The following is a 24,958-nucleotide window of genomic DNA, read 5'->3' as shown; positions in this document are numbered from 1 at the left end:
TTCGTTTGCTCTTTGCCTTTCTCATTTCCATGTTATCCCCTATTGTTTATGGTTTCTATTGGTTTCACTGGGGCTGGAGTATCATTTTCTGACAGACACCTATTCAAATAACCTCTTGAAACTTATTTAATCATACTAGGTTTTATTTTCCTGCTTCCTTTTTGGTTTAAGGGTTGTGTTTGCCTTCTAAAACTCTGTTATGGAATGTTTAAAAAGTAACAATTTTACTTCCCTTTATTTTGACTTTAGAGCAGCTTTCCCATTTTTTTTTAAATCTCCCTTTTCAATATTTAGTGTCATGGTCCTACATTTTCTTCCCAGAGGATGTTGAATGTAATTACGTTGTGGTCATTATTATTTAGTGATTCAACTAGTTACTTCTTGAATCCAAGCTTGTGTGTGACTTAGAACTAAATTGAGAATAGCATCTACTCAATTCTAGAATTAGATGTTTCAGGTAGCAATCATTTAAGGTATTGAGAAGTTGTTTCTCTAAACTGTATCCTGTTGTGTCAATTGCCTAGTCCGTATGCACATTACTGTACTGAACTGAACTGACACATTACTTCATTGCCGTTTTCATCTCTCCCAAAAGTGTGCCCTCGAGCCTTATCCAAAGTCCGCTGAAATCACTGGTAGTCTTGCTATCGACTTCAACAAGCTTTGGATAAGTTCCTCAATAGCCTTTTCTCGATCAGGAGGCTGGTAGTATAACCCTACTACTATATTTCTATTCATATAATTACGAATTTGGGTCCATACAAATTCTATTGTATGGTCCTCTCCACTCAGAAATGTTACAGCATTAAATTATATGAAACACATCAACTCCCATGAGTAAAAGTATCTTGAATGTATGCAGTTCACAATTTCAACAAAGCAGCTAAAGAAGTTATCAAATTTTACATGCAGTGTCCTCTCAAAATGAAAACATTACAAAAGAAATTTGATTATCTCCACCTCAAACCACCAAAATTTGCAAAATTGGTATTACTTCATCTGAACACTTAACCCAGATCCAAATACTAAACTAAAAGCTGAATACTCTCCCTACCTGCATGCACTTTTAGGAAAAGAAAAGTGCCACCTAATATTACTGTAAGCAAATCTGAAATTTATTTACTAAAAAGGGACTTTCAAAATACTTTTATTTTGGATCATAGCTAGTCAATGTATAAAGCATGTGTTCAATTTAATTTACACATCACTTTTCTCAGCCATAATTTATTTTGCCCTACATAAACTCTCAGCCATGACTTAACCAGAATCGCAAGTTACAAAATACCAATATTACATACAGCGGTTTAGACAGCCCAAAATCCACATGCAAAAATTAGTCTGGATTTGTAGCAGCCAAGTGAACACAAGATTTGGTCACCAAAATGAATGAAATCCTGGATTCTCTGGTCTGCTAAAGTCACTGGCCAGATTCTGCCTCTTCTATCCAGGTGCTTCCCAACCTCTGGCATAAAGAGGAGGGAGCATGTCACAGGCAAGCTGGGGTCATGTCAGAGGCAGGAGAGGACATGGCAGAGCTGAGGTACACCCAATCCTCTGTTGGCAGTAAGGAATGTTACACCGGCAGCACCAACAGCATAAATTAGAAGAGGACACCCTTCCTACTCTCTTATCTGGGAGACCTAAATCAGGGTGCTGCAACCTAGCTCCTTACAGCAACTCCTCACTTGCAGGGAAGAATCAGAACCTCAAAATTTAGTCTCACATATTACTCTTCTTGAACTGCAACAATTCAAATGAGCTTTAAGTCAATGATTCTGTATTCCTAAATGAAAGTGCTATGTTCTGGAATGGGAAAAAAAAAGAGAGATACAGAATATATACCATTTTAAAAAAATAACCATAAAAGATGCTCTTTGGTTCTCTTTTATAACCATTTTGAAATGTTTCCCAAACTCATTAAGGCTGAAGCATCTAACATGCCCTGCTGTATGTTTCAAAGAACTTATATATATAAAAAAAAAAACCACACCAAACTACCCTTGTTAGATTCTGGTTTTCAGGGTAATCCCATGAAATAACCTCAGAACATGCATTTAATAACGATATATGCTTGAGCAGTAACTCTCACTGTCCTAATTTGGCATAAAATACAATTATTTTAGTGGCCTTCAATTGCTTTCAACTAACTTATATCATGGAACTGGTTCTTACACTGTAAAAATGCACTCTATGTTTTTCATGTGATTTGACCAGCAAAATAATTGTATAGTGACCGCAGAAATAACCTTGAATGTGAATGCCTGGGGTGGGAGGATGCCTTGCAGAGGTTGGAGGCTCCAGAGCTATCCAAGAGTAACCAGCATGGAAATGAGCCATTAGAGAGATGGATATGTAGGAAAATGCAGAAATGGGTAGGATCGCTATAATCCACTCTTCAAGTGCTTTTACTAATTCAATGTTTTGTTAGGCACCTTATAGAAGCATGTCATATCACCCCAAATTGCTAAATCTCATTTAAGAGAGACAAGTTCAAAGGTGCACAAGTACGATTCTCAATTATTCCAGTTAAGAGCCGATTAAGATTCTAATACAAAATTATTTGTAACAAGAATATTGTTTTCTCATGCTTAAGATGATGTAAGGCTACAAGAGGAAGCCCAGATAATTCAGAAGACAGGACAACAGTCTGTGTCCAAAGTTGCAAGTTGTTTTCAGAGACCTATATAGAATGACATAGTAGTCACATATCAGATCCGAGTGAACTAGCAGCTACATAAAATCCTCATGAAACTGGTACTCCATTTGGCAGTCTCAGTAGTGAAACCAAATCTCATTTCTTACTGTGGTCCCTTCTACAACAGGGATAAAAGGCACTATCTGTGATGTGGATAAAGGATTCAAATTTTCAGTGTAATCAAGCTCACACAGATGACGGTTTGGTATTTTTGTTTGCTAGGGAGGGAAGGTAGTAAAAAGACTGAAACGGGTAATTTTGTATAATGAATTACTACACCAGAGAAAGCAATGTTAACAAAGTAACAGTCATAGGTATGTGTTTTTAAGAAGAACTGTATAAGCATCATTCTCTTTATCAAAAATGTTTCTTCCTGTCTCCACCATCCATGCCCTTGCACAAGCAAAGCTGGAATGTCGTCTCCTAATCATACAGTACTTCAATGACGACTTTCCTCCATCCTGCACAACTCAGTCTCATTTATGTTGAGACAAGAAACCCTCTTTTTGCTATGGTTTCTACAGCTAGATAGGGGATGGTGATGTAGTTATACCCACACCTCAATAACCTAGCTATGTGTATTGACCAGCTTCTGCTCCGACTGAAGTCAACAGGAAAACAAAGTGAAAACATAACATTAAAACATTCTTGCAGTTAGAAAGAACACCTAAGATTATTATAACAGTTGATAGAACATTTCTTTATTTAACTAGGTAAGGAAATGTTTTCTTTTTAAGTATCTTTAATCTGAGAATCTCTCTTTGACCTCAATATGTGCTCTCTCTGTAGTGCTGATTGCCTGTCTTGTTATCAAAAAAATCTCTGCTTTAAGATTACCAAAACGTGAATTCTGCAAATCCATTTGTTTTTCCATAGAGTTGAGTCATGTTTGGAAAGCAGATGAACTTTACAAAGAACCATACTCACAGAGTGCTTCAGTAAACCTAGCAATTATACTCCTTCAGGAATATATTAATTTTCTTTGAATCACACAATTTGAAATGTGATTAGGTTATTTTTTTTTACTGCTACGTATAGTACAAGTATTTAGATATTTCACTAACATTTTATATGGCCCAAACCAGAATGTAAAACTCACAACAGAGGCCATTAATGGGGAAAGGAGACATGCAATATAAAATTATGGGATCCCAATGCTTTCTCTCTAATTATTTGATTTTTCTTTCCCTTCCTGGTCTTCAGATTTGGTTCATGAGTCTTTAGCTAAAACAAATTTGCAGGTGGAGTTTTGCAGCTTTCAGGGATTTGGAAAAGATTTACAAGATATATATTCATAGACAACATTATTGGTAAGCACTTTGTAGACTTTTGAAGAGAACACGTGGGTTTCATTTTACACTACAGAGGTTGTACTTTCAGGATTTACACGAATCAGTCTTGAAGTACTTCTCAGATCCTGTAGTTGCTTTGCTGGCTTTCCAACTCCTTCCTCAAACCTTTTCTCCACAACAGGAAGGACAGTTTCATAAAGAAAGGATGCATTTTGCCTGATGAATGCTTTCTTCTCAGGGTCCTGCTCACACCGTAAACTGTAATCAACATGCTGGACAGCCACAAGGATGATCTCAACTAAACTTTCCAGTAGAACCATGTGCAGTTCTGGGAAGTACAGCTTTAGTGCTTCCTCCAAGAAGGCCATAGTCTGCTTGGTGAAAGCCACCACAGTATAGCTAAGATTCACCCAGCAGTCATCCCCAGTGTATTGGTCAAAACTGCTCACCCCACAGCTCCTCATCTCTTCTTTGAGTTTCCCCAGAGCCTCTGGGGTCATCAAGTTCATCCTTCTCCACATCTCTTCAGAGTTGCGATGCTTGGTGGCCTCGATGATGATATCCTTATAGCTCTGCAACGCTCCTTTAATATCCTTCACCAGCAGGGTATGAATGATGAAGGTAAGGTCCAGTCCAATCTCACTGAGCTGCTTGCAGTGTTCTTTTGCTACCTTCAATAATAAAATGTATTAATATTTATCTGGATATCACCTTATAAACTAGTCAGTCACCAAATCACCCTTAAAAGTATCAGCCCTATTTTATAGATATGAAAAATAAGGCATAGACTAAAGGTGTCTTAAAAAGAAAAACAGACTGATTTTATTAATCTTATTTTTTTAATATCAGAAATGCAGATCTTTTCTGCCACAGAACACTACGGACAACTAGAGAAATGACAGGATTCTGTCAGAAGAGCCTGAAAGCTGACAATTATTACTTAACTGATTTTTATTATATTTTTTTAAAATGTTTTTGTTATTCCAACAACAAATTCAATATTCCAATAAACTCTTTGGAAAAATAGAGTATTGAAACTTTAACAAATAAATCCTACCCCTTTAATTAAAGTGTAAAGTGCTGACAGACTTTTGCAATTTCCAATCAGTTTTTGGGCAAAATATGGGAAGCTTGAACTTGGCATTCCTATTCAGAATCAGTTTAAAAAAAAAAAAAAAAAAAAACCTCAAGAAAAACTCTTGCACACATCACAAAGAAGCAAAAAGGAACACAAACCCATTTCCCCCCCACAAGACACCTTTCAAGTGATCAGACTAAAGCCACAGAAGCAATCAGTAACTGAACAAGGATTAGAAACCAGAAGTTACTGGTTCCTTCCAGCGATGTGGTCAATTCACCAGACCACACTACTTTCCTTACACACTTACCTTCACACACTCAGCTGCAGTGGACAAGCTCTCTTTACTGTCAAAAACCTGCTTGCTAAAGGCATCTACAAACATCCTCATAGCAGAGCGGGCCCACACAATGAAGGCAGAGTAGCATCCACTGTTGCCAGCAAAGTCTGTCTCAAACTCCCTGGCAGTCTCCAGCAGGCTGGTAAAAAAGACATGGCAAAGTTTGTGGATGTAGAGCAGAGTGGCACCCTCAATGCGCAGTTGACGGATGGCCGTGTGTACCGCAGCTGCCCGGTTCTTCAAGAAAAGCTCACATGCCTTGGTGGACTGACCCAAACGAATGAGCTGAGACACAGCCCGGCGAGTGGCCCTTGGACCACCTCGTAATGACCGATCGGGAGACAGCTCAAACACCAATACATCGGTGAGCTGCCTGACTCTCTCATCTACCTTGGCTCGTAGCTCCCTCACTGGCTGGCTCACGGGCTTGTCTCCCAAATACTCATTCAGCTTATCCAACAGGTCCACTGCCCCCTCAAAATCTCTCTGGGCAATGCAGACATCTAAGTCTTCAGGCAACTCCTGGATCCACTCCAGGGACAGATCTACTGTCTCTTCCTCAGGTGGGGGGTCCTTTTCATGTTCTTGGTCAAAGGGATTGGTGGCCTCAGGAGGTGGCAGAGCAGCCCGTGGCGGGGCCTCCTGCTCCAGCCTCAGCTTCTCACTGAGGGCGCGGTTGCGCTTGGTCTCCTCCAGCACCTCCAGCCACTCCTTCTTGATCTTGGCGTTCTCGGCCTGGAAGATGCGGCTCTCGGGAAACATGAGCAGCTTGAACATGTCCTTCATGGGCGGGTTGTCTTTGACGTTGATCACGGCCAGCCCGTCCAGCGGGTAAAGGGCATCGTAGCGGTAGGTGCCGCGCCGGTTGGGCAGCCAGGCGGCCACCAACAGGCAGTCGTTCATGAGGAAAGCGTGCACCCGCTGGACATGCGCCATGTGGTCGGCGTCGTACTCCACCAGGTCCCCGTTGTAGACCAGGTACTTGCCGGGGCTCTCAGGGAGCAGGTCCCGGCAGCCCTCCACCTTCTCCAGCAGGGTGGTGAGCGTGCGCTGCCGCCCTTCCTCGCTGGCGGCGGCCTCCTTGGCCGAGAGGGGCAGGAAGGGGTTGCTGTGGGGGTCGGCGGCGGCGCGGCGGGCGCCCAGGGCGGGGTCGTCGCGGTCGGCCTGCAGCAGCAGGGCCTGGGTGACGGCCTCCATGATGCCCTTCTGCTCGGTGAGGATGTGGCTGAGCTGGTACATCTCGCTCTCCAGGTAGCTGATCTCGCGCGCCGTCTCGATGAACTGGCGGTAGTTCTGGTAGACGTTGCGCTTGAGGCTCTGCGCCGTCTCCTCGCTCAGCGCCTGGATGCGCTGCCGGTGCTCCTGCAGGTCCCGGTCGCCGTCCGACTGCTGCGACAGCTGCTTCACGTACTCGCCCGCCGCGAAGCCCCCCGACTCCAGCTGCCGCCGCAGCCGGCTCCCGCCGACGCCCTCGCCCAGCGGCAGCGCCATCGCTCCCGGGGAGGCCGCGAGTGTCAGCAACACCTCGACCGCGGAAGACGGCGACGGCGGCTGCTGCTACTACTGCGCCTGCGCGGGGCACAACAAGCCGCATGCGCCAGGACCGCGACCCACCTACTTCCGGGTATCGCCCCGTGCCCGCGCGCCTGGAGAGCGACGCGATTTCAGTTGAACGCTGTACGATGCTTGCGTCAGAGGCAGGCAAGCCGTAATGCGCTTGGCGCTGATTTACGACACCCCTGTAGACGTCTAGTAGGCGTGCGACGGACAGAGCGGAAGTGGAGTGTGGAACGCTGTTGGCGCACGCGCCAGAGGAAGAAAGCTGGGTAGAATACGCATGTGCAGGGAAAGGGGCAACGGGGGGGCGCAGCGCGCTCACTGCCTAGCTGTCTATTGCGCGTGCGCCGGAATTTCAGTCCGGGCGGGGGCGGTTGCCGGTTGGTTGCCTGTGCCCGAGCCAAGTGTTTGCAGTTCCCGCCCGCGCCGTGACTGCGCTCGGGGACGGTCCTGGGAGCTGCTCCTCGAGCGGCGGGATGGACGGAGACTTCCTGCTGGCGCTGCGGTTGCAGGCGCAGTGGGAGGAAGAGGAGGCCGCGGCAGCGGCCTGCAGCGAGTCGCCGCCGGGCTCCTCCGCGCCGCCGCGGCCGCTCTCCGTGGTGGACGAGGCCTGGGAGCTGCTGGACCCGAGCCCCGACGTGCGCGGCCTCTTCGTGCAGTTCAACGAGACGCTCTTCTGGGGGAAGCTGGCCGCCGTGGCGGTGACGTGGAGCCCGCGCATGACGCTGTACGGTAACGGCCGCGGGCGGCGGTTACAACCGGCCGCATCGAGCGCTCCCGACCCGCGCCGCCGGGGAGCTGGATCCAGCGGGCCCCGGTTAAAGCGCAGCGAGGTCGCTGCTGCCGGGCCGGGCCGGGCCGGGCCGGGGATCTGGGTCGGGGGCTGGGATCGCAGCTCCGGGGACCTCGCTGGCAAAGCGGTGCAAAGTACAACCCCGTTACCGACCTGCCCCCGGAGGCGGGGAGCGATGTGGGGAGAAACCAGCCGCGCCTCTGCCAAGCGAGCGGGTCACCCAGCCCGCCGAGAACGAAGCGGGACCTGGGTCCGCAGCGCCCGGCCATGGGCCGTCCGGTGACGGGGGGCGCGGTCAGGTGCTGGGCTCTCCCGGTTCTCTGGTCTCTAGCCGCCCTCCGATTTCTGACTTCGCCGGGAATGGTTCGGTCTTATCACCTCTGCCCTGTGCGCTGACACCGTCTGTCACACACCCGCGTGGCCGGGCACTTACCCACTGAGAACCCCCCTTGGTTTCACATGCCGGGAGCGTTGTTTCCCACTAGAGTAAACCTGGCGGGACATTATAACAAGAGATACAGCGAGTGCTGTTAGGCTGCGTGTAACTCGGGGTCTGGAGGACCGCCTGTTACACTTACTATAACATGTAGCCATTCGGTTTTGTTGTCACCGGGTATGTTTGCTTTGAAAGACTTCAGTGAAAGGGAAATGAAAGCCTAGCAGTATGTTCATGTGTTTCTAGGACTGTTTTAGAAGAAACATATTTTCACAGCCTTGAATTGTGAAGAACAAGTTCTGAGACTTCTGTAAAGCTCTTAAATCCTCAGGGGGACTAACTCTGAATTGGGTGTTTCTGAAAGACATTTAGAAAATTAGTTCCATTTTTGTTTGTATAGACTAACAAGAGTTGTCATTTCCTAGATTGTGCTGGAAAATGATTGGTTCAACTCTGGATAATGCTGGCTTTTTGAACTGTGTATTTTTCTTTGGATAGCTGTTAAATTCTTGGTTTACTTGGCAATCTTAAGAGGACCACTATTTGTATGTTTAATTCTCAGTTCTGTCCCACCAGCTACAAAAACAAATAAGTCTACATTCTGCTTTTTCTTTTTTAGATGTGCTGGAGTGTGCAGCTATGAAGGAAGAGGTGGGATGTGTTCCATCCGCCTTAGTGAGCCTCTCTTAAAGCTAAGACCAAGAAAAGATCTTGTAGAGGTATTTTAAGACAGTTCACCTATGTATAAATTTACTGTAAGTCTCCTGAAGTGTATCCTATCTTAAAGTTTGCACTAGAAGTCTTAATGCACGATGTCATCTAGATTATAAAATAGTCTTTGCTTTATTTGAGGAGAAATTTGTGTTCCTTACTTATTGATAATTATGTAAATATGCAAAATTAAGGATATCTGTCAGTCACAACTTTTCTGAACCGTGACACCCTTATGAGTGAGGCCCAAAGTTATCCACCACCCATCTTACTCCCAAACATAGGAAAAATATTTTGGGGGTTTTTAAAATACCCCTTTCCTCAATGTTAAAAATATAAGCTAAGCTTTGGAATGCAGAATAAAATCATTTCAATTCCATCTCCTGGCTGAGCATCCCAGTAACACAAAAACTGAGATGCAGAGAGTTTGATCATACATGTTAAGCTTCAAGCTGTTCCTTCGTTCTCTGCCAGTTCTGCTGTGAGCTGATTGGAAATGAAGGCTTTACAAGATTCCTATTGTGAAGTGCTCAGTGAGCCGAAATCTTGTAAAACCTGCATCTCATTGCTGGCTCACAAGCATCACTTTTCTCCTGAGGACATTTTTTTTTTTAAAAAGCCTAATTACTGTGAATAATGACATTCAAAATTAGCCAATGTCTTTTGGGCAACATGGTGAGAATATGTAGATTTTGCAGTTTGGAGAAAGGATGATTTTTTTTTTTAGCAGAGATATTATTGTATTCTTATGATCCATACTTAGGTTGCAAATTCCACAGAAAAGGTCTGTATCAAGATGTATATAAAGTAGTAAAGACAAAACAAGCTATTAGCTTTAAAATAATATGTATTTTGGAAAACATCTAGCAATTACATGATTTTTGTTTCAGACACTCTTACATGAAATGATTCATGCCCTATTATTTGTCACTAATAATGACAAAGATCATGAATCTCATGGGCCAGAGTTTTGCAAACACATGCGTCGCATCAATCGCCTGACTGGAGCCAATGTTACAGTAAGTGGTTTTTACTTAACAAAATACAATCTAGCAAACAAACTATTTTCTATTCAGGTGCTATGTAACTGGGTATTTCAAATACAGTATGTAAATATATTGGCATTCCATGGTAGCCAGTCCATAACTAGTATAGACAGCTTTGGGTAGAGTTATGTACCAGCTGCTCTAGTTATTGGGGGTGGAGAGGAATAGATAATTTTAAAGAGTTACATATTCCCAAACAGGTTTCACTGTATTCTCCTCAACCTGCCAGATTTGACCCAACAATTTTCCTTTAGCTGAATCAGCAGATAATGTAAAATTCAAGAAGATTCTGTACTTCGCTTATAACTTAAAACAAAGATGCGGAGAGGGGAGTTGATTTATTCCTCAGTCTAGGTGCAGAATAAAGCTTCATGAAAGGAAGCTAAGTATTGATCCTCATTGCTTAATATCTCTTAATGCACAGAGTGCTCGTTAATATTTAAAGGTTACTGGTATGCAAGATTGTGCTGACTATATAAAGTTTTTTTTATTGGGGTAGGGAGGAAAAAGATTGATATTTACTTTGAAAGTGGTTTCTATGTATACAGTAGACTAACTCCTCCAGCAGATAAACTCTGTGCTGTTTTCCTCCTGGTTCTTTGAGGATTTTCCCCATGACCAGCAGCAGCAATTAGTTAAAGAATGCTAGCACACCTCAAACATATAGAGATGATTAATATGAAATGGAAATGAATCTTGTCTTTGTTTTGTTTTATGCTTAGATCTATCACAATTTTCATGATGAAGTGGATTCTTATCGCCAACACTGGTGGCGATGTAATGGCCCATGTCAGAGTAGAAAACCCTACTTTGGATATGTGAAACGTGCAATGAATAGGGCACCCTCTGCGCGAGACTTCTGGTGGTCTGACCACCAACAGAGTTGTGGAGGCACATTCTCAAAAGTAAAGGAGCCAGAGAGCTATTCTAAAGGCAAGAAAACCCAGCTGGCAAAGCTTTCAAACTCTGAGCCATCTGATGACAAAGGTACGTGATTCTTTCACTTCTCTTCAAACTCACTCCTATACAATATTCCAACGAATGCAAATAGATCAAATGCTGGAGAGATTTAGCATTAACATTTTTTGTAATGTTGGACTTTGTTCACATGGCTTCTTAATGCTGATGTATCATTAAAGTTATAGCCTAGTTAATGGTCTGTGCAACAGTATGTGGTATCAATTTTTTTGCTCTAAAATATAAAGGATCAAATAAAACTGATTTCTGGATAGAGCATAGGTAAATCTTACTATTAGTGAATCATAATTAGAATCATAATGCTTGTCTGTTCAAAGGGACATAGTTTATGAAATTGTCATTCCATTGGTATTAAGTTTCCTGCTTGAAATCCTGAGATGAAAGGAGTTATGCAGCCATGGCCCTGTATATTTCAAGGATGCAAAACTTGGAGCAGAATCTTCACCCTGTAGAACCCTGCTATACAATACTATTAAGTTTCTTGTCCTTATGATTATGACAGCCTAGTAAGCAGTGTTATCTTTCTGAATCTGTAACCAGCCAGAAATAATACAAGTGGAATAAACCACCTTATTTATCAAACTGGGTTGCTAATTCCTGTAACCTGGAAATGAGTCTAAAATGTCAATATTCACTATTTCACAGGTAATGACTTTAGTAGAAACCTTCACAATCCCCACCTCTCTCCCCAGCTGCCAAATGGTACAACTGTCCTCTGTCCAGTTTCCAAAATCTCCAACATTTTCTCACCAGCCCCACATGACAACTTCTGATGCATTTCTTCATATCCATATGAAAATGTACAATACATTGAAAACTGAAATATGGTGGCAGCATAAAATTGAGTACAAAAAACACAAAAGCTACTGCATTGAGCCTATTTATTTCCTACTTACATTAATTGAAAAGCTTTTTATTTAAACGAAGCTTTTGCAAAATGTTTTGTCTGCCACACCAGAGTTTGGGGAATCTTACCACAGACCTTAGCTCCAACCTGCTGTGGAATAGCTCAGGCTGGTATTCAAGTCCTATTTTAACTTCTTAACTAAACAACTTGCTGTTTGAACAGACTTGGTACTGAGCAAATGTAGTAGATTTGAACAAAGTTATTAATCGCTCATCTTTTACAGGAAGGATACATGGAGGTGATATACGAAGCCTAATTCCCTTTAGTGGAAAAGGATATCAGCTTGGAGGAGCAGGCCTTTGGTCCTCTGAGAGATGCACAAGTTCCAGCAACAGTATTATGGGCAGAGAAATACCCAGGCCACAACTTTATTCAGAAGCTGGAACCGCAAGACTAGTTCCTAAAAATGAACTAAAATTTGAACCAAACACATTCAACACCAGCTCTTCCCATCCAGTTTTTACTGCTAGCACCAATCATAAAAACAGCTTTGCTTTGAACCACAAGTCTCATAAAATATCTGTTGCTAATACGAAAGCTTACAGGAATGTTGATGGGTCACCTGTTAAAATTCCTCCTGTTAATGGAGGAAAATTGAACCAAAGTCCTACCAATGCCAAAGATTTTTTCCCACCTTTTAACGAGACACCAAAACGAACTTCCTTTGAACATGCTGAAACAACTCCAAGAGCCAGGGTTTCATCCCAGGGAAATAACAGCTTTGAAAGTGCTGGTATACCACAGAAACGGCCAAAAATGGAAGACAAATCTGCCTTTGCAAACTACTTTATAAAGAGAGAGAGTACTGCTGGCACGTGTAGAACTAGCATGCCTATAAAAAGCAATGCTGAACCAACGGTTTCCTCTGCAAGTTATAGTTCTGCTGTTGGTCAGGATAAAAGAGTTAGCTGTCCTGTTTGCCAGACGGAGGTTTTGGAAACCAAAATAAATGAACACCTAGATTCTTGTCTGACATAAGAACCTTTGAAATGCAATCGCACAATTAAGTGCTAATAATAGTTTAAAATCTTCAAATTATATTGCTCAGGATTTGTCCAGTCATGATTGTTGTCATGTGCCTGTACATTGGCCTCCATTGTTCAAGTTGGAAACTTCCCTATATGCAAAGTGGAGACTGAATTTCAGAGTGGAAGGAAGGCAATTCTGATTTTAAAAAAAAATTTTTGGGTGGAGTTGCATGCTAAGATCTGGTTTAGTTACTCTCATAGTGCTTGTGTCCCAAAGAGCATAAGGGTATATGTACGCTACAGAGGCTACATCAGCATATGTACGTGCCAGCATAGGCGACAGAAGGAGTTCTGCTGGTGTAGGAACACTACCTCCCTGAATGAAACTAGCTATGCCAACAGAAGTCATCTTCTGTCCATATAGCTGTGGTCTATGCTGATGGTTTAGTTGGTGTAAGCGTGCCCCTAGGAGGTGTGGTTTTTCTGCACCCTAACCAACATAGGTATGTCAGTATAAATTCAAGTGTAGACCAGGCCAAATAGACTCCTGATTTTAGTAAATGCAGTTGTGGTTGGGCTACATTTTTACTGCAAAACTAAGTATTACCAGGGGAGGAGGCATATTTACTAGATTCTGAAATCTTACATGAGTTCTAAAAGCAATTTAACATTTTAACCATGCTGTTTTGTCTTTTTATTCTTCAACTTACCCCAGCCACCTTTAAATTGAAGTTCTAAACTGTCCTCTTCCACAGGCACTGATATCAATTTAACATTTTACCACAATGAAAGTGCGTTAACTAGTGAGCATTTTTTATATTAGCACAACACCAAGTACTGTGTTTAAGCCATAGTTACACATTCTCCAGAGATCAGTTTCACCCAAAACTTTTTAAAGGTCTGGTAGGAGTCAGGGTGGGGTTAGACTCAAATTATGGCTAGGTTGTGTGTGATTCCCCTGCTCGTGTACACAAACTTGCTTTAGCTCTCATCAGTTCATACCCACCGGTTTCAGCCATATCTGCTGCTACCCCTGTTACTGCAGCTACACTGCTATTTATATTTGCACTAGCTTGATGAGTGCGACTATGTATACACAAGCGGAGAATCACACCCTTAGCTTGCAGTGTAGAGCTAGTTTAAGTCTTCAGCAAAAACGGGCAGCAGGTTTTACATCTATTTTTGTATAATCTTAGACTAAGTGAAGGAATGGGTAGAAAATTAGCGATATGGATGGATTTTAGATACTTAACACTGCTTGATGCATTAGATGGAGCATTAGGCTATAGACTTAAGGAACTATTAACGATACATATTAGGTTTTGAAACGTTTGTCTTTAAGAGGAACAAGAGCAGAGGAATTTAAATGTCCTTATAGTGTTAAGGCATAAGGTTAATTTTCATGTGGGCCTTTTTTTAATGTGCATGGTTAGCGTGCGGGCAGTAAGTGCTAGCTCATAGTTCAACAATCTCCACTTCTCTCCTCGCACTGGCCTTGCTGCATATATTGACACTTCAGTGGCTTTCACCCTTTAATTCCCAGAATGCATCATCTGTATTTCTGTATATTTAAGCCCTAAAGGCTAAAACCACTAAAAGTAAAAATAGCGCTGAATAAGGTACCAAAAGTGGAAGACATTGTCAGATCACTAGTCCTGCCACAGAATTCTAGCTGAAGGCCTGAATTTAAATGCAGATTTCCATTTGACTTCACATTCCAAAAGAGGGTGATTGCCATCAGTGGCAGAGCTTTGCTTTGCTTCCTTGCTTGCCAGCCTAATTAATAGCTTCAGTCAGTATATGCTAACAGCATTACATGTTATGAATACCAAGTGAGATGTATAAAGCCTACTGAAAAGTTCTGTTGGTGCGCCAATGATATTTGACTGATTTGGAGGTGACTTGAGCAATACTGTGGAATACTAGGTTAAACAGTAAAACATTTTGTACACTAGGTTGCTTTTTGTACTGCTCATAGTCATATAGGATGGCTATGATGCAGACAAAAGTGTAAGTACAGGTTGTCTTGTTATAAATGTAAACTGGTTTACAGTTGACTTCCTCAGAGATGAGGAATAAGCAGATCAAAAAGTTATGGACTTCGACCAGTGCTAATATCTGGTTTCAAAGAATATGAAAAAAAAAATCCCTAAGAATGCATAGAATGTACCTGTTTTTGCTGAAACTGCATTTTAAAGTACTGACATTACAGAAATGTTTTAATAATCTTAAAAATGTTTTGCATATTCTGAATAAATGATGGTAAACCTTGCATTGCTACTTAGTCTAGTTTTCATGTGGCTGTCAATTACCATCCTATTTGGTCATCTTTAGGCATATTTGTACAATAGGAGTCACTCCAACATGTGCACAACCTTCCACACAAACCCAAACCTTGCTGTGGAATGATATAGTATAGAGCTTATTAAAAATAGGCTGCACTGACTTCGATGGTCTCCATCTTTTTCTTAATCCAGAGTTATAGGGATTGTTTTGAATGCTTTGCCATCAATAAGTTAAATATGATCATACAAATACCGATCTTAGAACTTGATATGACCTGTTCTTTATCATACTTCCATCTAAACAAAACTGGTATGTATTTTGTTGTACAAATGCCTCCACAAAACAATGTATAGTGAAAGAAAACAACATTCCTGACTTAGGACATTATCAACTTGAAATCATAGTCATCTTTTAAACATTTAATAATTTCAAGTATATTCCTATCCATTTAAAGTTCTATTTGTGTAATTTTACAATCATATCTTCCTCTCTCAATATTTTGTTCTGGTAAAGACCCACAGAAACAGGAGAAAGTTACATTACATTTGACATTTTCTATAGTGGCAAAGTAAATACATTGAACGCAGTTTTTTTTCTAAGCTGTTTAGTAGTGTTAGACAGTAGCTGTTCAGTTATCAGTAACAACAAATTTAACAAGTGTGATTTAAGTATTACTGGAGTCCACTTTCTTTAGGTAATCAAAGAATACCAGTTATTTGGGGGATGTTTATTTGATAGAATTTAGAGAAATGCACGTCTTTGACAGTGTCAAAGCATTGTGAGAAGTCTTTTTTGGTTGGCCTGTGTCTCCTCCAAAAAAACAAACAAACAAAACTTGATCTTCTAAAGGATTTGGCAATTATACACAGCATTTGGATCAAATATGGCTTTCTGCCCATGCAAATCTGTATGATTAAGTATAATGATAGCCAGGCATTTCTTGTGCAATAATTACATAGGATATTTTCAAAGACCTATAGGGGCAGACTCTGTAGTTATTTGATATTGGAAGGTATTAGCATGTCTGTAAACTCTCTTTTTAGCGTTTTGCTGTGTGTGCTTCTTGTAGGTTATTTTTGCACTTATTTGTGATTCAACTTTATGTATGAAGAATATAGTATCTAACAAAGTTACAGCACCTTCAGTACAGAATGAATTTTGATAAGTTACGTATCAGTTAAAATAAATCTGCTGGTATCAGACCCCTTTTTGCCCCAAGTTCTCAGCTCAGCTGTGGACTACCTATGCAAACTGGCCAAGAAGTGCTCTTAGCTGATACGCTGTATTAAGGTATGGTATAAAATATGAGCTTAAGGATGAAACAAATAAATATCAACTAAATTAATACATTTAGGAGAAATGTATGAATAAAAGATACCAGACATACATGTTGCCTTGTTACTCACAAGTAGCCCTACAAATTTGAGAGGGAAAAAGTCTTATTCTGTGGTGGGTTATTGGATTTTTTTTTATATGAAAGCATGAAGACCTAAATTCATAGTATTTATCTTCTGGCCAGCAACATAAATGTGGATGGAGTGACACCTGCCTAGCCCTTTCTGGAAGGGGTTTGTTCCTTTTATAGAAATGCTCACTAGGCATAAGTACTTTTCAATGGGCAAGGGTGAATAAATAGATTTCATATCTCAGCTAGTAAGTTTTCATAACACTTTCTGAATGGGTGCTTTATAATCCTGATGGAAGTAAATTTGTCTGAGAGATCCCATTTCCAGATGCATACATTCATAAACACCTTTAAAAATACACTACAGTTCTACTGTGCCTTATGTAAGGACATCAATAATCAGCTTTAGAAATGTACAAAAACTTCTCAGGTCAGATGCACTTTTTTTAAAAATCACAGATGCTAACAATGCTCTGTGTGTCAGGTTAGACTATCTGATCACCTAGAAATGCAAGTTAATAGTGTTGACTCATCCCTAGCTGTGGGAGATAAGTGTCCGAGGAATTAGTTTAAGGTGAATGTAGAGTATGGCAAGGTATACACTACACACTTACATCAGTATCACTACACCTGTCGGGGGTGAAAAATCCACACGTGAGAGGCTTAGTTTATACCAACCTAATCTCCAATGTAGACAGGGCAATGTCTGCAGGAGAGCTTCTCCCATCAACATAGCTATCACCTCTCATGGAGGTGGATTAACTATGCTGATGGGAGCAGCAATCCTGTCAGCATAGTAGCATCTTTACGAAAAGTGCTACAGCAGCCCAGCTGCAGTTTTAAGTGTAGACATGCCCTGGGGCTCTTTACATCCAAGTGGTATTATGGCTTTTATCCATGGACTACTGTATTTTAACCCTGGTGGTAAGATATTTTTGCCAAGTTCTAACACAGATGGAGCCATTTAACTGTGTATATTAAGTAAAGAGACAAAGTGGGTGAGGTAATATCTTTTATTGGACCAACATCTGTTGGTGAAAAAGACAAGCTTTTGAGCTTACACGGAGTTCTTCAGGCCTGGGAAACAATTGGTGTCACAGCTAAATACAAGGTGGAACAGATTGTTTAGTGTAAGTAGTTCACACACATTTCAAGGTGGATTGGCTGGTTAACTCCCTTCCAGTCATTGGAGGAAATGGGGAGGTGGGAGTTGTCAGTGGGTTGTAATAAATAATTGTATTGATTGTTGTAATAAGTGACTTCCTTTATGCTAAACTCTGTTCTACCTTCTATTTAGCTGTGACACTGGGGGCAAGTCTACACTGCAAAGTTAAGTCAGCTATGCTGATGTACAGTCAGCACAGTAATTAAATCACTTTTGCATGTCCTCACGATGCACCTTGTGTTGGCAGGGCGCATCCTCACCAGGAGCGCTTGCACTGATTTAACAGTCAATGTGGGGGCATAATGGGACTGTTTCTGAAAGGCAGCAACAGTCAATGTAAGCAACTGACACTGCATTGACAACTACATCAACCTAAATGCTACGCCTCTCACAGAGGTGGAATTATTAAGCCAGTGTAGTGAGTGAGCTACATTAGGAGCTACCTTTTAGGATAGACACTTACAGAGTGAGGTCAACATGAGCTGCCTTATGTCGACCTAACTCTGTAGTATAGACTAAACCTAAGTTTCTCAGACCTGAAGAAAAGCTCTGTGTAAGTGTGAAAGCTTGTCTTTCACCAGCAGAAGTTGGTTCAATAAAAGATATTACCTCACCCACCTTGTCTCTCTAATATCCTGGCACCAACATAGCTACACCAACTCTGCCTATAATAAGTAGGTTAGCCAGGCCACCTAGCTTGATGTGTACCTGCAAGAGAACACCTGTATTTGCATACACAACCTAACAAACCATCTACAATTCTCTACCACCATCAGCACCAAGGGACAGAATTACAGCATTCTGGGGGCGGGGAAAGGCAGTTTAAGTGTGGATGCGGCCAGCAATATGTGGCAGCAAATTACTGTAGCAACACTTGACCTCCACTGAAACATTAGGCTCCTTTCAATCTGGCAGCAGGACAGGCTGGAACAAACTGCTTGACTGTACTGATAGAAGGCATAGCAATAAACAAGTGGAGCAATGCTGATGCTGCAGAATCTATCAGATGCTTGTCACATAAAAAATACTAGCCCCAGTTCACCTCTTTGTCACTCCCGTCTACTCTAGACTACTTAGTTTGCTAGCTGGGTTTAAATAAAAACATAAGGAAATTACAGCAAGCACACAAGGCAGTAGTCTGTAAATGAGCTGAGTTGAAGTGCTTACTGTACCAGTGCTTTGCAACCCATGCTGGGTCCACTTGAGTTAGAGATCTCTTGAAGCCTTCAACCTGTGATCCCCAGTCTTGGAATCTGCCTCTCCTGGGAACCCCACTGCTGCTATGATGGCTTAACCTACTGTGCCCAAGAGCCCAGCTTGAAAGTGCTAGAGGTAAATGACAAGCATTAGTGATGGGTAGGTGGGACAAAAGAGAGGACTTGAGCATTGATACTATTTAGCATAGCATAAGAAAACATTGTAAAATAAAGCATCAGTATCTCTACACCCCCACCCCCAAAGCTTAGCAGCATCAGGCTAACTACGTAGAAGATGGGAGACTGCCACTCAGTCCAGGCTATTCGTGTCCTTCAACAGGGCACTAGATGGCACTCTTCACAATTACATTTGAACATCTATTTCCTCCCCTCTAACCTACTTTGGAAAGAAACAGGAATCAGAGTTGCAATGGACTGGTAAATAGTTATTTCACTTCATGGAAAAAAAAATCCAGATTTCAGGTCAGTCAGGGAGAAGACAGACTAGACTGTAAATCAGCCACAAGAAGCAACAGGGGGGCTGTGATATTAAAATGAGCCAATATGGCTACAGTGAAAACCAAGTTTAGCACAGCTTTCTGTGCTGTCTGACCCTGTTGACCAGGTTGTAGAGGGCACTTGCCACAGAAATAAGCTCTATTTGCTTCATTAAATCCTCTTAGTAGTTGCTGGTACAGCAAATGTATCCAGAATGCATCGTTTCATCATGCCACAAATACTAAGGATAGCACGTAGTGTAGGGAGATTTCTGGAATTCGATGTCACAGTCTGGCATCAGCCCAACTTCATCAGAGAAGGGAGAGGGATTTGCATGGAGATCTAGGTACTTCTACATAGCTTGATCATTGCAATGGCATTGGGGCGTTGGTCAAGGCGGGGAATAAGATTAGCCCCGTAGACTCAGGCAACATGAGTTTTCAGTTTGAGAACTGAAAAAAAAGGAAAGTCTGGGCCCTGGATCTTTTCTCCTTCTCTTTTAAATGGCTGTGAGGATAGGTTGCTTTTAGGGGAGAGCTTCGGGTTTTATAAAGATACAAACAGTAAGCAAAGATCATTCCTCCTCCTCCTCTCTCCATCCTTGCTGGCCCCTGCCATTTGCAATACAGCTTTGCCTCTCTTCCTTCTCTGCAGTCTGGGACTTGTCATCTTATACTCCTGCGAGAAGGAAAAAATCAGAAAGCAAAACATTTGGCTTCCCCACCCTCAAACTCAAAGACTGTAGAGGAAGAATATGAGTCTTCATCTTCTGCCTTTTAAAACTGCACTATAAGGTATCCATTTGCTATTAAACCACCTTCCCCTAAGTGACTTGCTCATGAGTATACAGAAAGCCTGTGGCACAGCATGGACTAGAACACAGATATCCTGAGACAGAGTTCAGTGTTTTAATCATGGCCAAAAAAGAACAAACCTCTTTAATTTCATCTCATGGTCTAGAAGATGCTCACACACATCTTGTGGTCCAAGATGCTGATATCCTGTTTACAGGAAATATGAGAAACAGATATTTAAAATTAAATTTTTCCTAGGGCATTCAGAAAACAGCAGAATTCCAACACTTGTTAGATTCCTGGCTTCTAACTCAGTTATGGCTAGACCTTTTCCCTAGTCAACAGACTTAATAAATGTTAGTGTAATGCCTTGGAAAGGAAGAAAAACTTCAAGGGGGCTTGGAAGAAAATCTAGACAACTTTTCAGAGACCAAGACCTTCATTTTACCACATGTGCAAAGAAAAATCCAGAAACGAACCATTTTGTGATAATTCTTTCAAGAGCTTCTGTTACTTATAAACCCATACTTAGGGTACAGAATGAATGCGTGCTGTAGAGCCACACTGAGCCCCCAAGGAACCCAACCCCCATAGCTCCCGGGGATTGCATTGGGTGATTCAGCTACTTAGCACTCCCCATGATAAGACCAACACAAGGTTCTTCCCTTCCCTCAGAGATTGAGCACATGGCCATCTAGTGGTAGCAGGCTCTACCAGGCATGGAAGAAAGGGCTGAGATCTGCCCATAACATTAGTCTTTTGCATGGTGAATTGTGCTAACCCCTGGGGCCACTGCAGGCTGACACAGCTTCTGTATCATTCTACTAACCTCACTAGTTACCCTTACGTGGCTGCATAACCATCTGCTGTTTCCACCCAATAGCTCTACGTCACCCATGAACAACACCATGTCTTGCCAATTGTGCACCCAGCCCTGAGGTGGAGCTGAGGGAAGCTTTATTTATTTTGTTCAAGTGAAGAGTGAGAACACCGCCCACTAGAGGAAAAAAATAAGTAAATCAACTGGGGGGGGGGAGGGGAATGAATGCAGGTAGTTAATAGCTGTTTCAATGGTATTTTGAAAAAATTAGTTTTTAATCTATTACCTTGAGTCCAGTTGTTTTCACCTGTCTGATATGCACTTAGGTACATTCTTGATTTGCTGTATTAGTGCTGGTGCCCTGCCTTATTGGCAGCAGTATTGCAGCGTGCCGCCAACATGCACAGTGCGGTCAGCTCAGACACAAGACAAATTCCCTGTGCCACAGCTCTCGTCAGCTGACTCAGACTAATACGACACGCTTGGCTAGCACAACGAGGGGGATGGTATAGCCCTGGCCAGAGAGATGGCCGGATAGACAATCCAAGGAATAACACTTCAAGGGTAAGACGGCCTGATGACATCAGATCTGATGAGATCACATAAGGAGGCTTTAGAGAAGAAGGTGGCTTTAATAAGAGATTTGAAAAGGAGAAAAATTGCTTGACAACAGAGGGCAGGGAGGCTCTTCCAAGCAGCGTGAAAGGCATTATAGGGAGCACTGAAGAAGCAGGGAGCCAAATTAATATCTATATTAAGGTTTCTCAGACTAAGAGCTTGTCTGCTCTAGAACATTTTGCCTCTAACTACACCAGTATGGTTAAAAGCCCCACAGCGTGGGTGCATTTATACTGGTATGAAAAAGTGCTTATAGTGGTATAGCTTATTCTGGTTTGGGAAGCAAACTAAGCTATATGGGTGTAAGGTAACTTTACAGAGGTATACATTCATCTAGACTAGGGCTTATACGGGTATTACTGTATCGGTTCAAAAACAAATTCCATGTTCCAACAGCCAGTTATAGCAGTATAGCTTTTCCAGTGTAAAGCAGACCTTACACCACCATTCATGGCCTAAAATACATAGGAATATTTGATTTTTTCTGTCCTTTTCATTACCCCCCAAGACATTTTTAGTAGAGAACAGTAGGAAATTTTTTTTAAAAAATTAAAGGATTAATTTATTCTCAACACAACCACCAGAGGGACCCAGTTCCTTGGTCTCATTGCTGCTGACTTGTTTCCATGTAGGAATTGGCAAAAACAGAAACATTTACTAAGTATTTTATATACAATAGACCATTTGGTCAGTCTTTGCTGAGGCATAAGTGCATATGATTAAGAAAAAAAACCCATCCTTGTTTCTCTTTTGGACTTGTCTGAGCCTCCTTATTTGTACCAGTTAAGATATGCATCATACACTAAAGTCAAGATCAAGAGTTTAGCTGTAATATTAGGCGGCTGGATGTGTGTCTTTTTCTTCACCTACCATTTCATCTAAAGTAGCATTGACCTCTCCTTTTCATTTTCGTGTTGTTACAATTTTTTAAAACCATTGTCCTAGGGTAAAAGTTTCATCACTGCCTACGTGATTTAAGAGCCTAAAAAGTGAAACTGAAGATTTTATGCTTAGTCTTTATTATGAGATGCTTTTGTTTATTCCAACTAAATACATAGCCAAGAGCTTGGTGACATTTCTGAGTGTTTTTACAACAGTATCTCCCCAAAATGTCCCTACGCTGCACAATTACATTTTTACTGAACATGTGTCCAAAGCGATGTTAAATGTGTATGGCAGGGGAAAAGCCTTAGCGCAGGCTATTTGCAAAGAATGGAAAACAGCCAAAGTTGTGCAATGATAAAACACACAAAACTACTCTTCAACCCTGTTATATAAATGCTTTTTTAATGCTCTTTCCCGGAACGTTATGCATTGTGGTTTGCTCAAGCCTGTGTGATTTGAATCAGCCTTTCTAAAAGGGAAACCTACCTTACCCAGTATTCGTATCTAGGTGCCTGCTACTCACAGGAAGTCAAGAAATAAGCAACATTTGAAGTTTCAAACTTTCCTAGTTAAAAGGGACACAGTCAACCTGAAATCTAGTCCACTGGAAAAAAAAAAAAAAAAGTTAAAAAGTAGGTTCACAGTTACTACCCTTGATCCTGAGCCACCCTCAACCAATTTTTGTGATTTTTACAATCACATTTTCCTTTTGACAATATTTCTCTCCTCTTTGACGTGCGAGTGTTGCCAAATGTGCAAAGTAAAATTAAAACTAGACACAACTGAAGATAGAGAATTCTTCTGTATCGCCTTTCAGTTACCATAATCGTAGGTGCTGCTTGTAGGAGTGGGTTTAAAAAAAAAAAAAAAGCCTGATAGAAATGCAATTTAAGCTGACAGTGCCCTTTATGGGCTCCATCCAACCCCCACTGAAGACTCATGATGCAAAGGAGCTGAATCTCATTAAAAGATTCCTGTATTCTAATCTGACCTTCTCAATAGTTCCCATCATGCCTCATCTTATAGCAGTACCTGTATTAGGGTATTGTAGCAATCTTTTAATGTGTTGAACATCTCTAATATACTAATGCAAGTAAATTAATTCACAGGTGAACTGACAACCCAATAACCTGCCTGCCAGGTCTAGGACTCAGATGATGCTGAACAAAAGGTGATCTTCCTTACATGTACTGAAATACCAGCACACAGCTTGCCATCATAATGTTAGGATATCAGCTCACCACCTTTGCATTTTCTTGCTTTTGTGGATGTAAGTCAGATCTTTGTATTTTAACTATATGTTGGATATATTTCTATTTAAAAACTAGCACAAAAATAGAAATCACACCTGGCCTTAGCCAACAGTAGCGACTTTTATAGACAGGTTCAAAAAGGAACACTAGATCAAAGTCCTGAACTTCAGGGGAACTGAGATCTAGATCTTCATTTCTCCCCTCAGGCCCTACTTGAAAGGAAGGATGATCTTATGGTTAAGGCATTGGACTGGAGAAATGGATTCACAATTGCCAGCTGCACTGCAGATTTCCTGTGACATGCAGGGAAGTCACTTAGTCCATCTGTAAAAAGGGGATACTGCCACTTCCTTTCTCCCACTCAGTTGCCTGTATAGATTATAGTCTCTTCATGTTAAGGATTCTCCCTCTAGATATTTGTAGAGATATTTGTATCTAGTTGTGACCTGTCCATGCCTAGGGTAGCCACCTGAAAATGCCAAGATCAGGGTAGGCTGTAAAAGGAGAGCAGATTCTCCTAGCACTGGTGGGTGACACTGAAGTCAGACTTCCCAACCAGCCATAAACAGTGCTTCTGATTCCCCACACTGGTTATCAAGAAGCCAAAATACAAATATACACAGCCCCCTTTACTGCATTCCAGACTCTGGCCCCCAATCAGCCACTAGGTCCAGTAAAGAGATCAGTTATTTAAAACTCTATGCTCTTTACCAAAAAGGTTTCTCCTGACCCCAAAGGGTCAGCCACAGTACCAGATCAATATAAGTTTAGATCTTACCCAAAATACCACGCTGCCAGCCAATCCTTTAGTAACTGAAACTAAAGGTTCATTATAAAAAGAAAAACTGTAAGAGAAGTGTTAAAGGATTAAAGCAATCAGACACATATAACTGATTTGAAAGTCCATGTATATCAGGTTTCTAATAGAATTGTGGAGTTTGCAGGCTTGTATAGTCCCTCTGGTATACATCCAGTACCTGGATGGGTCTCAGTCCTTTGTTTCACAGCTTCAGTTCAGTTGTAGATGAGTTGATCCAGAGGTAGATGGTAGACTGAAGACAAAATGGACATGGTGCAGCTGTCTTTTATGTCCTTTGGCCTTTGCCATGCTGCTTGTGGAAATAGACAGGAATAAAATGGAGTCCAGAGTCACATGAGTAAGTCCTGGTGACTCATCGGGTATATCCCTGGCTTCTCCTCCTGAGCCCCCTGTACCTGTGAATTTCTTAATGAGCCA

At 41.8% G+C, this 24,958-nt stretch overlaps 2 protein-coding genes across 3 annotated transcripts; one reads left to right on the top strand and one right to left on the bottom strand.

Annotated features, from left to right (window-relative positions):
- Positions 1-11: 11 nt before the first annotated feature.
- On the bottom strand, positions 12-7,079 carry EXOC8 (exocyst complex component 8). Its single transcript, XM_067535973.1, has 2 exons — positions 5,376-7,079; positions 12-4,658 (listed from the first exon to the last, which is right to left on the bottom strand). The coding sequence occupies exons 1-2, from the start codon at positions 6,894-6,896 to the stop codon at positions 4,050-4,052; spliced, it is 2,130 nt and encodes a 709-aa protein (XP_067392074.1). The 5' UTR covers positions 6,897-7,079; the 3' UTR covers positions 12-4,049.
- A 72-nt stretch (positions 7,080-7,151) lies between these two features.
- On the top strand, positions 7,152-15,073 carry SPRTN (SprT-like N-terminal domain). Of its 2 annotated transcripts, XM_067535975.1 has the most exons (6): positions 7,152-7,689; positions 8,811-8,910; positions 9,793-9,921; positions 10,671-10,935; positions 11,854-11,943; positions 12,057-15,073. In XM_067535975.1, the coding sequence occupies exons 1-6, from the start codon at positions 7,439-7,441 to the stop codon at positions 12,809-12,811; spliced, it is 1,590 nt and encodes a 529-aa protein (XP_067392076.1). In that variant the 5' UTR covers positions 7,152-7,438; the 3' UTR covers positions 12,812-15,073. The 2 variants fall into 2 exon arrangements, with proteins under 2 accessions (XP_067392076.1, XP_067392075.1); XM_067535974.1 differs by lacking the exon at positions 11,854-11,943.
- The last annotated feature ends 9,885 nt before the right edge of the window (positions 15,074-24,958 follow it).

Source organism: Emydura macquarii, unplaced genomic scaffold (genome assembly GCF_026122565.2).
Source record: "Emydura macquarii macquarii isolate MOO-44397 ecotype Brisbane River unplaced genomic scaffold, CSIRO-AGI_Emac_v2 contig_3517, whole genome shotgun sequence".
In the NCBI taxonomy this organism is placed as follows: domain Eukaryota; kingdom Metazoa; phylum Chordata; order Testudines; family Chelidae; genus Emydura; species Emydura macquarii.
Note: the sequence above shows the minus strand (reverse complement) of the source record. Positions and strands in the feature narration are given on the sequence as shown.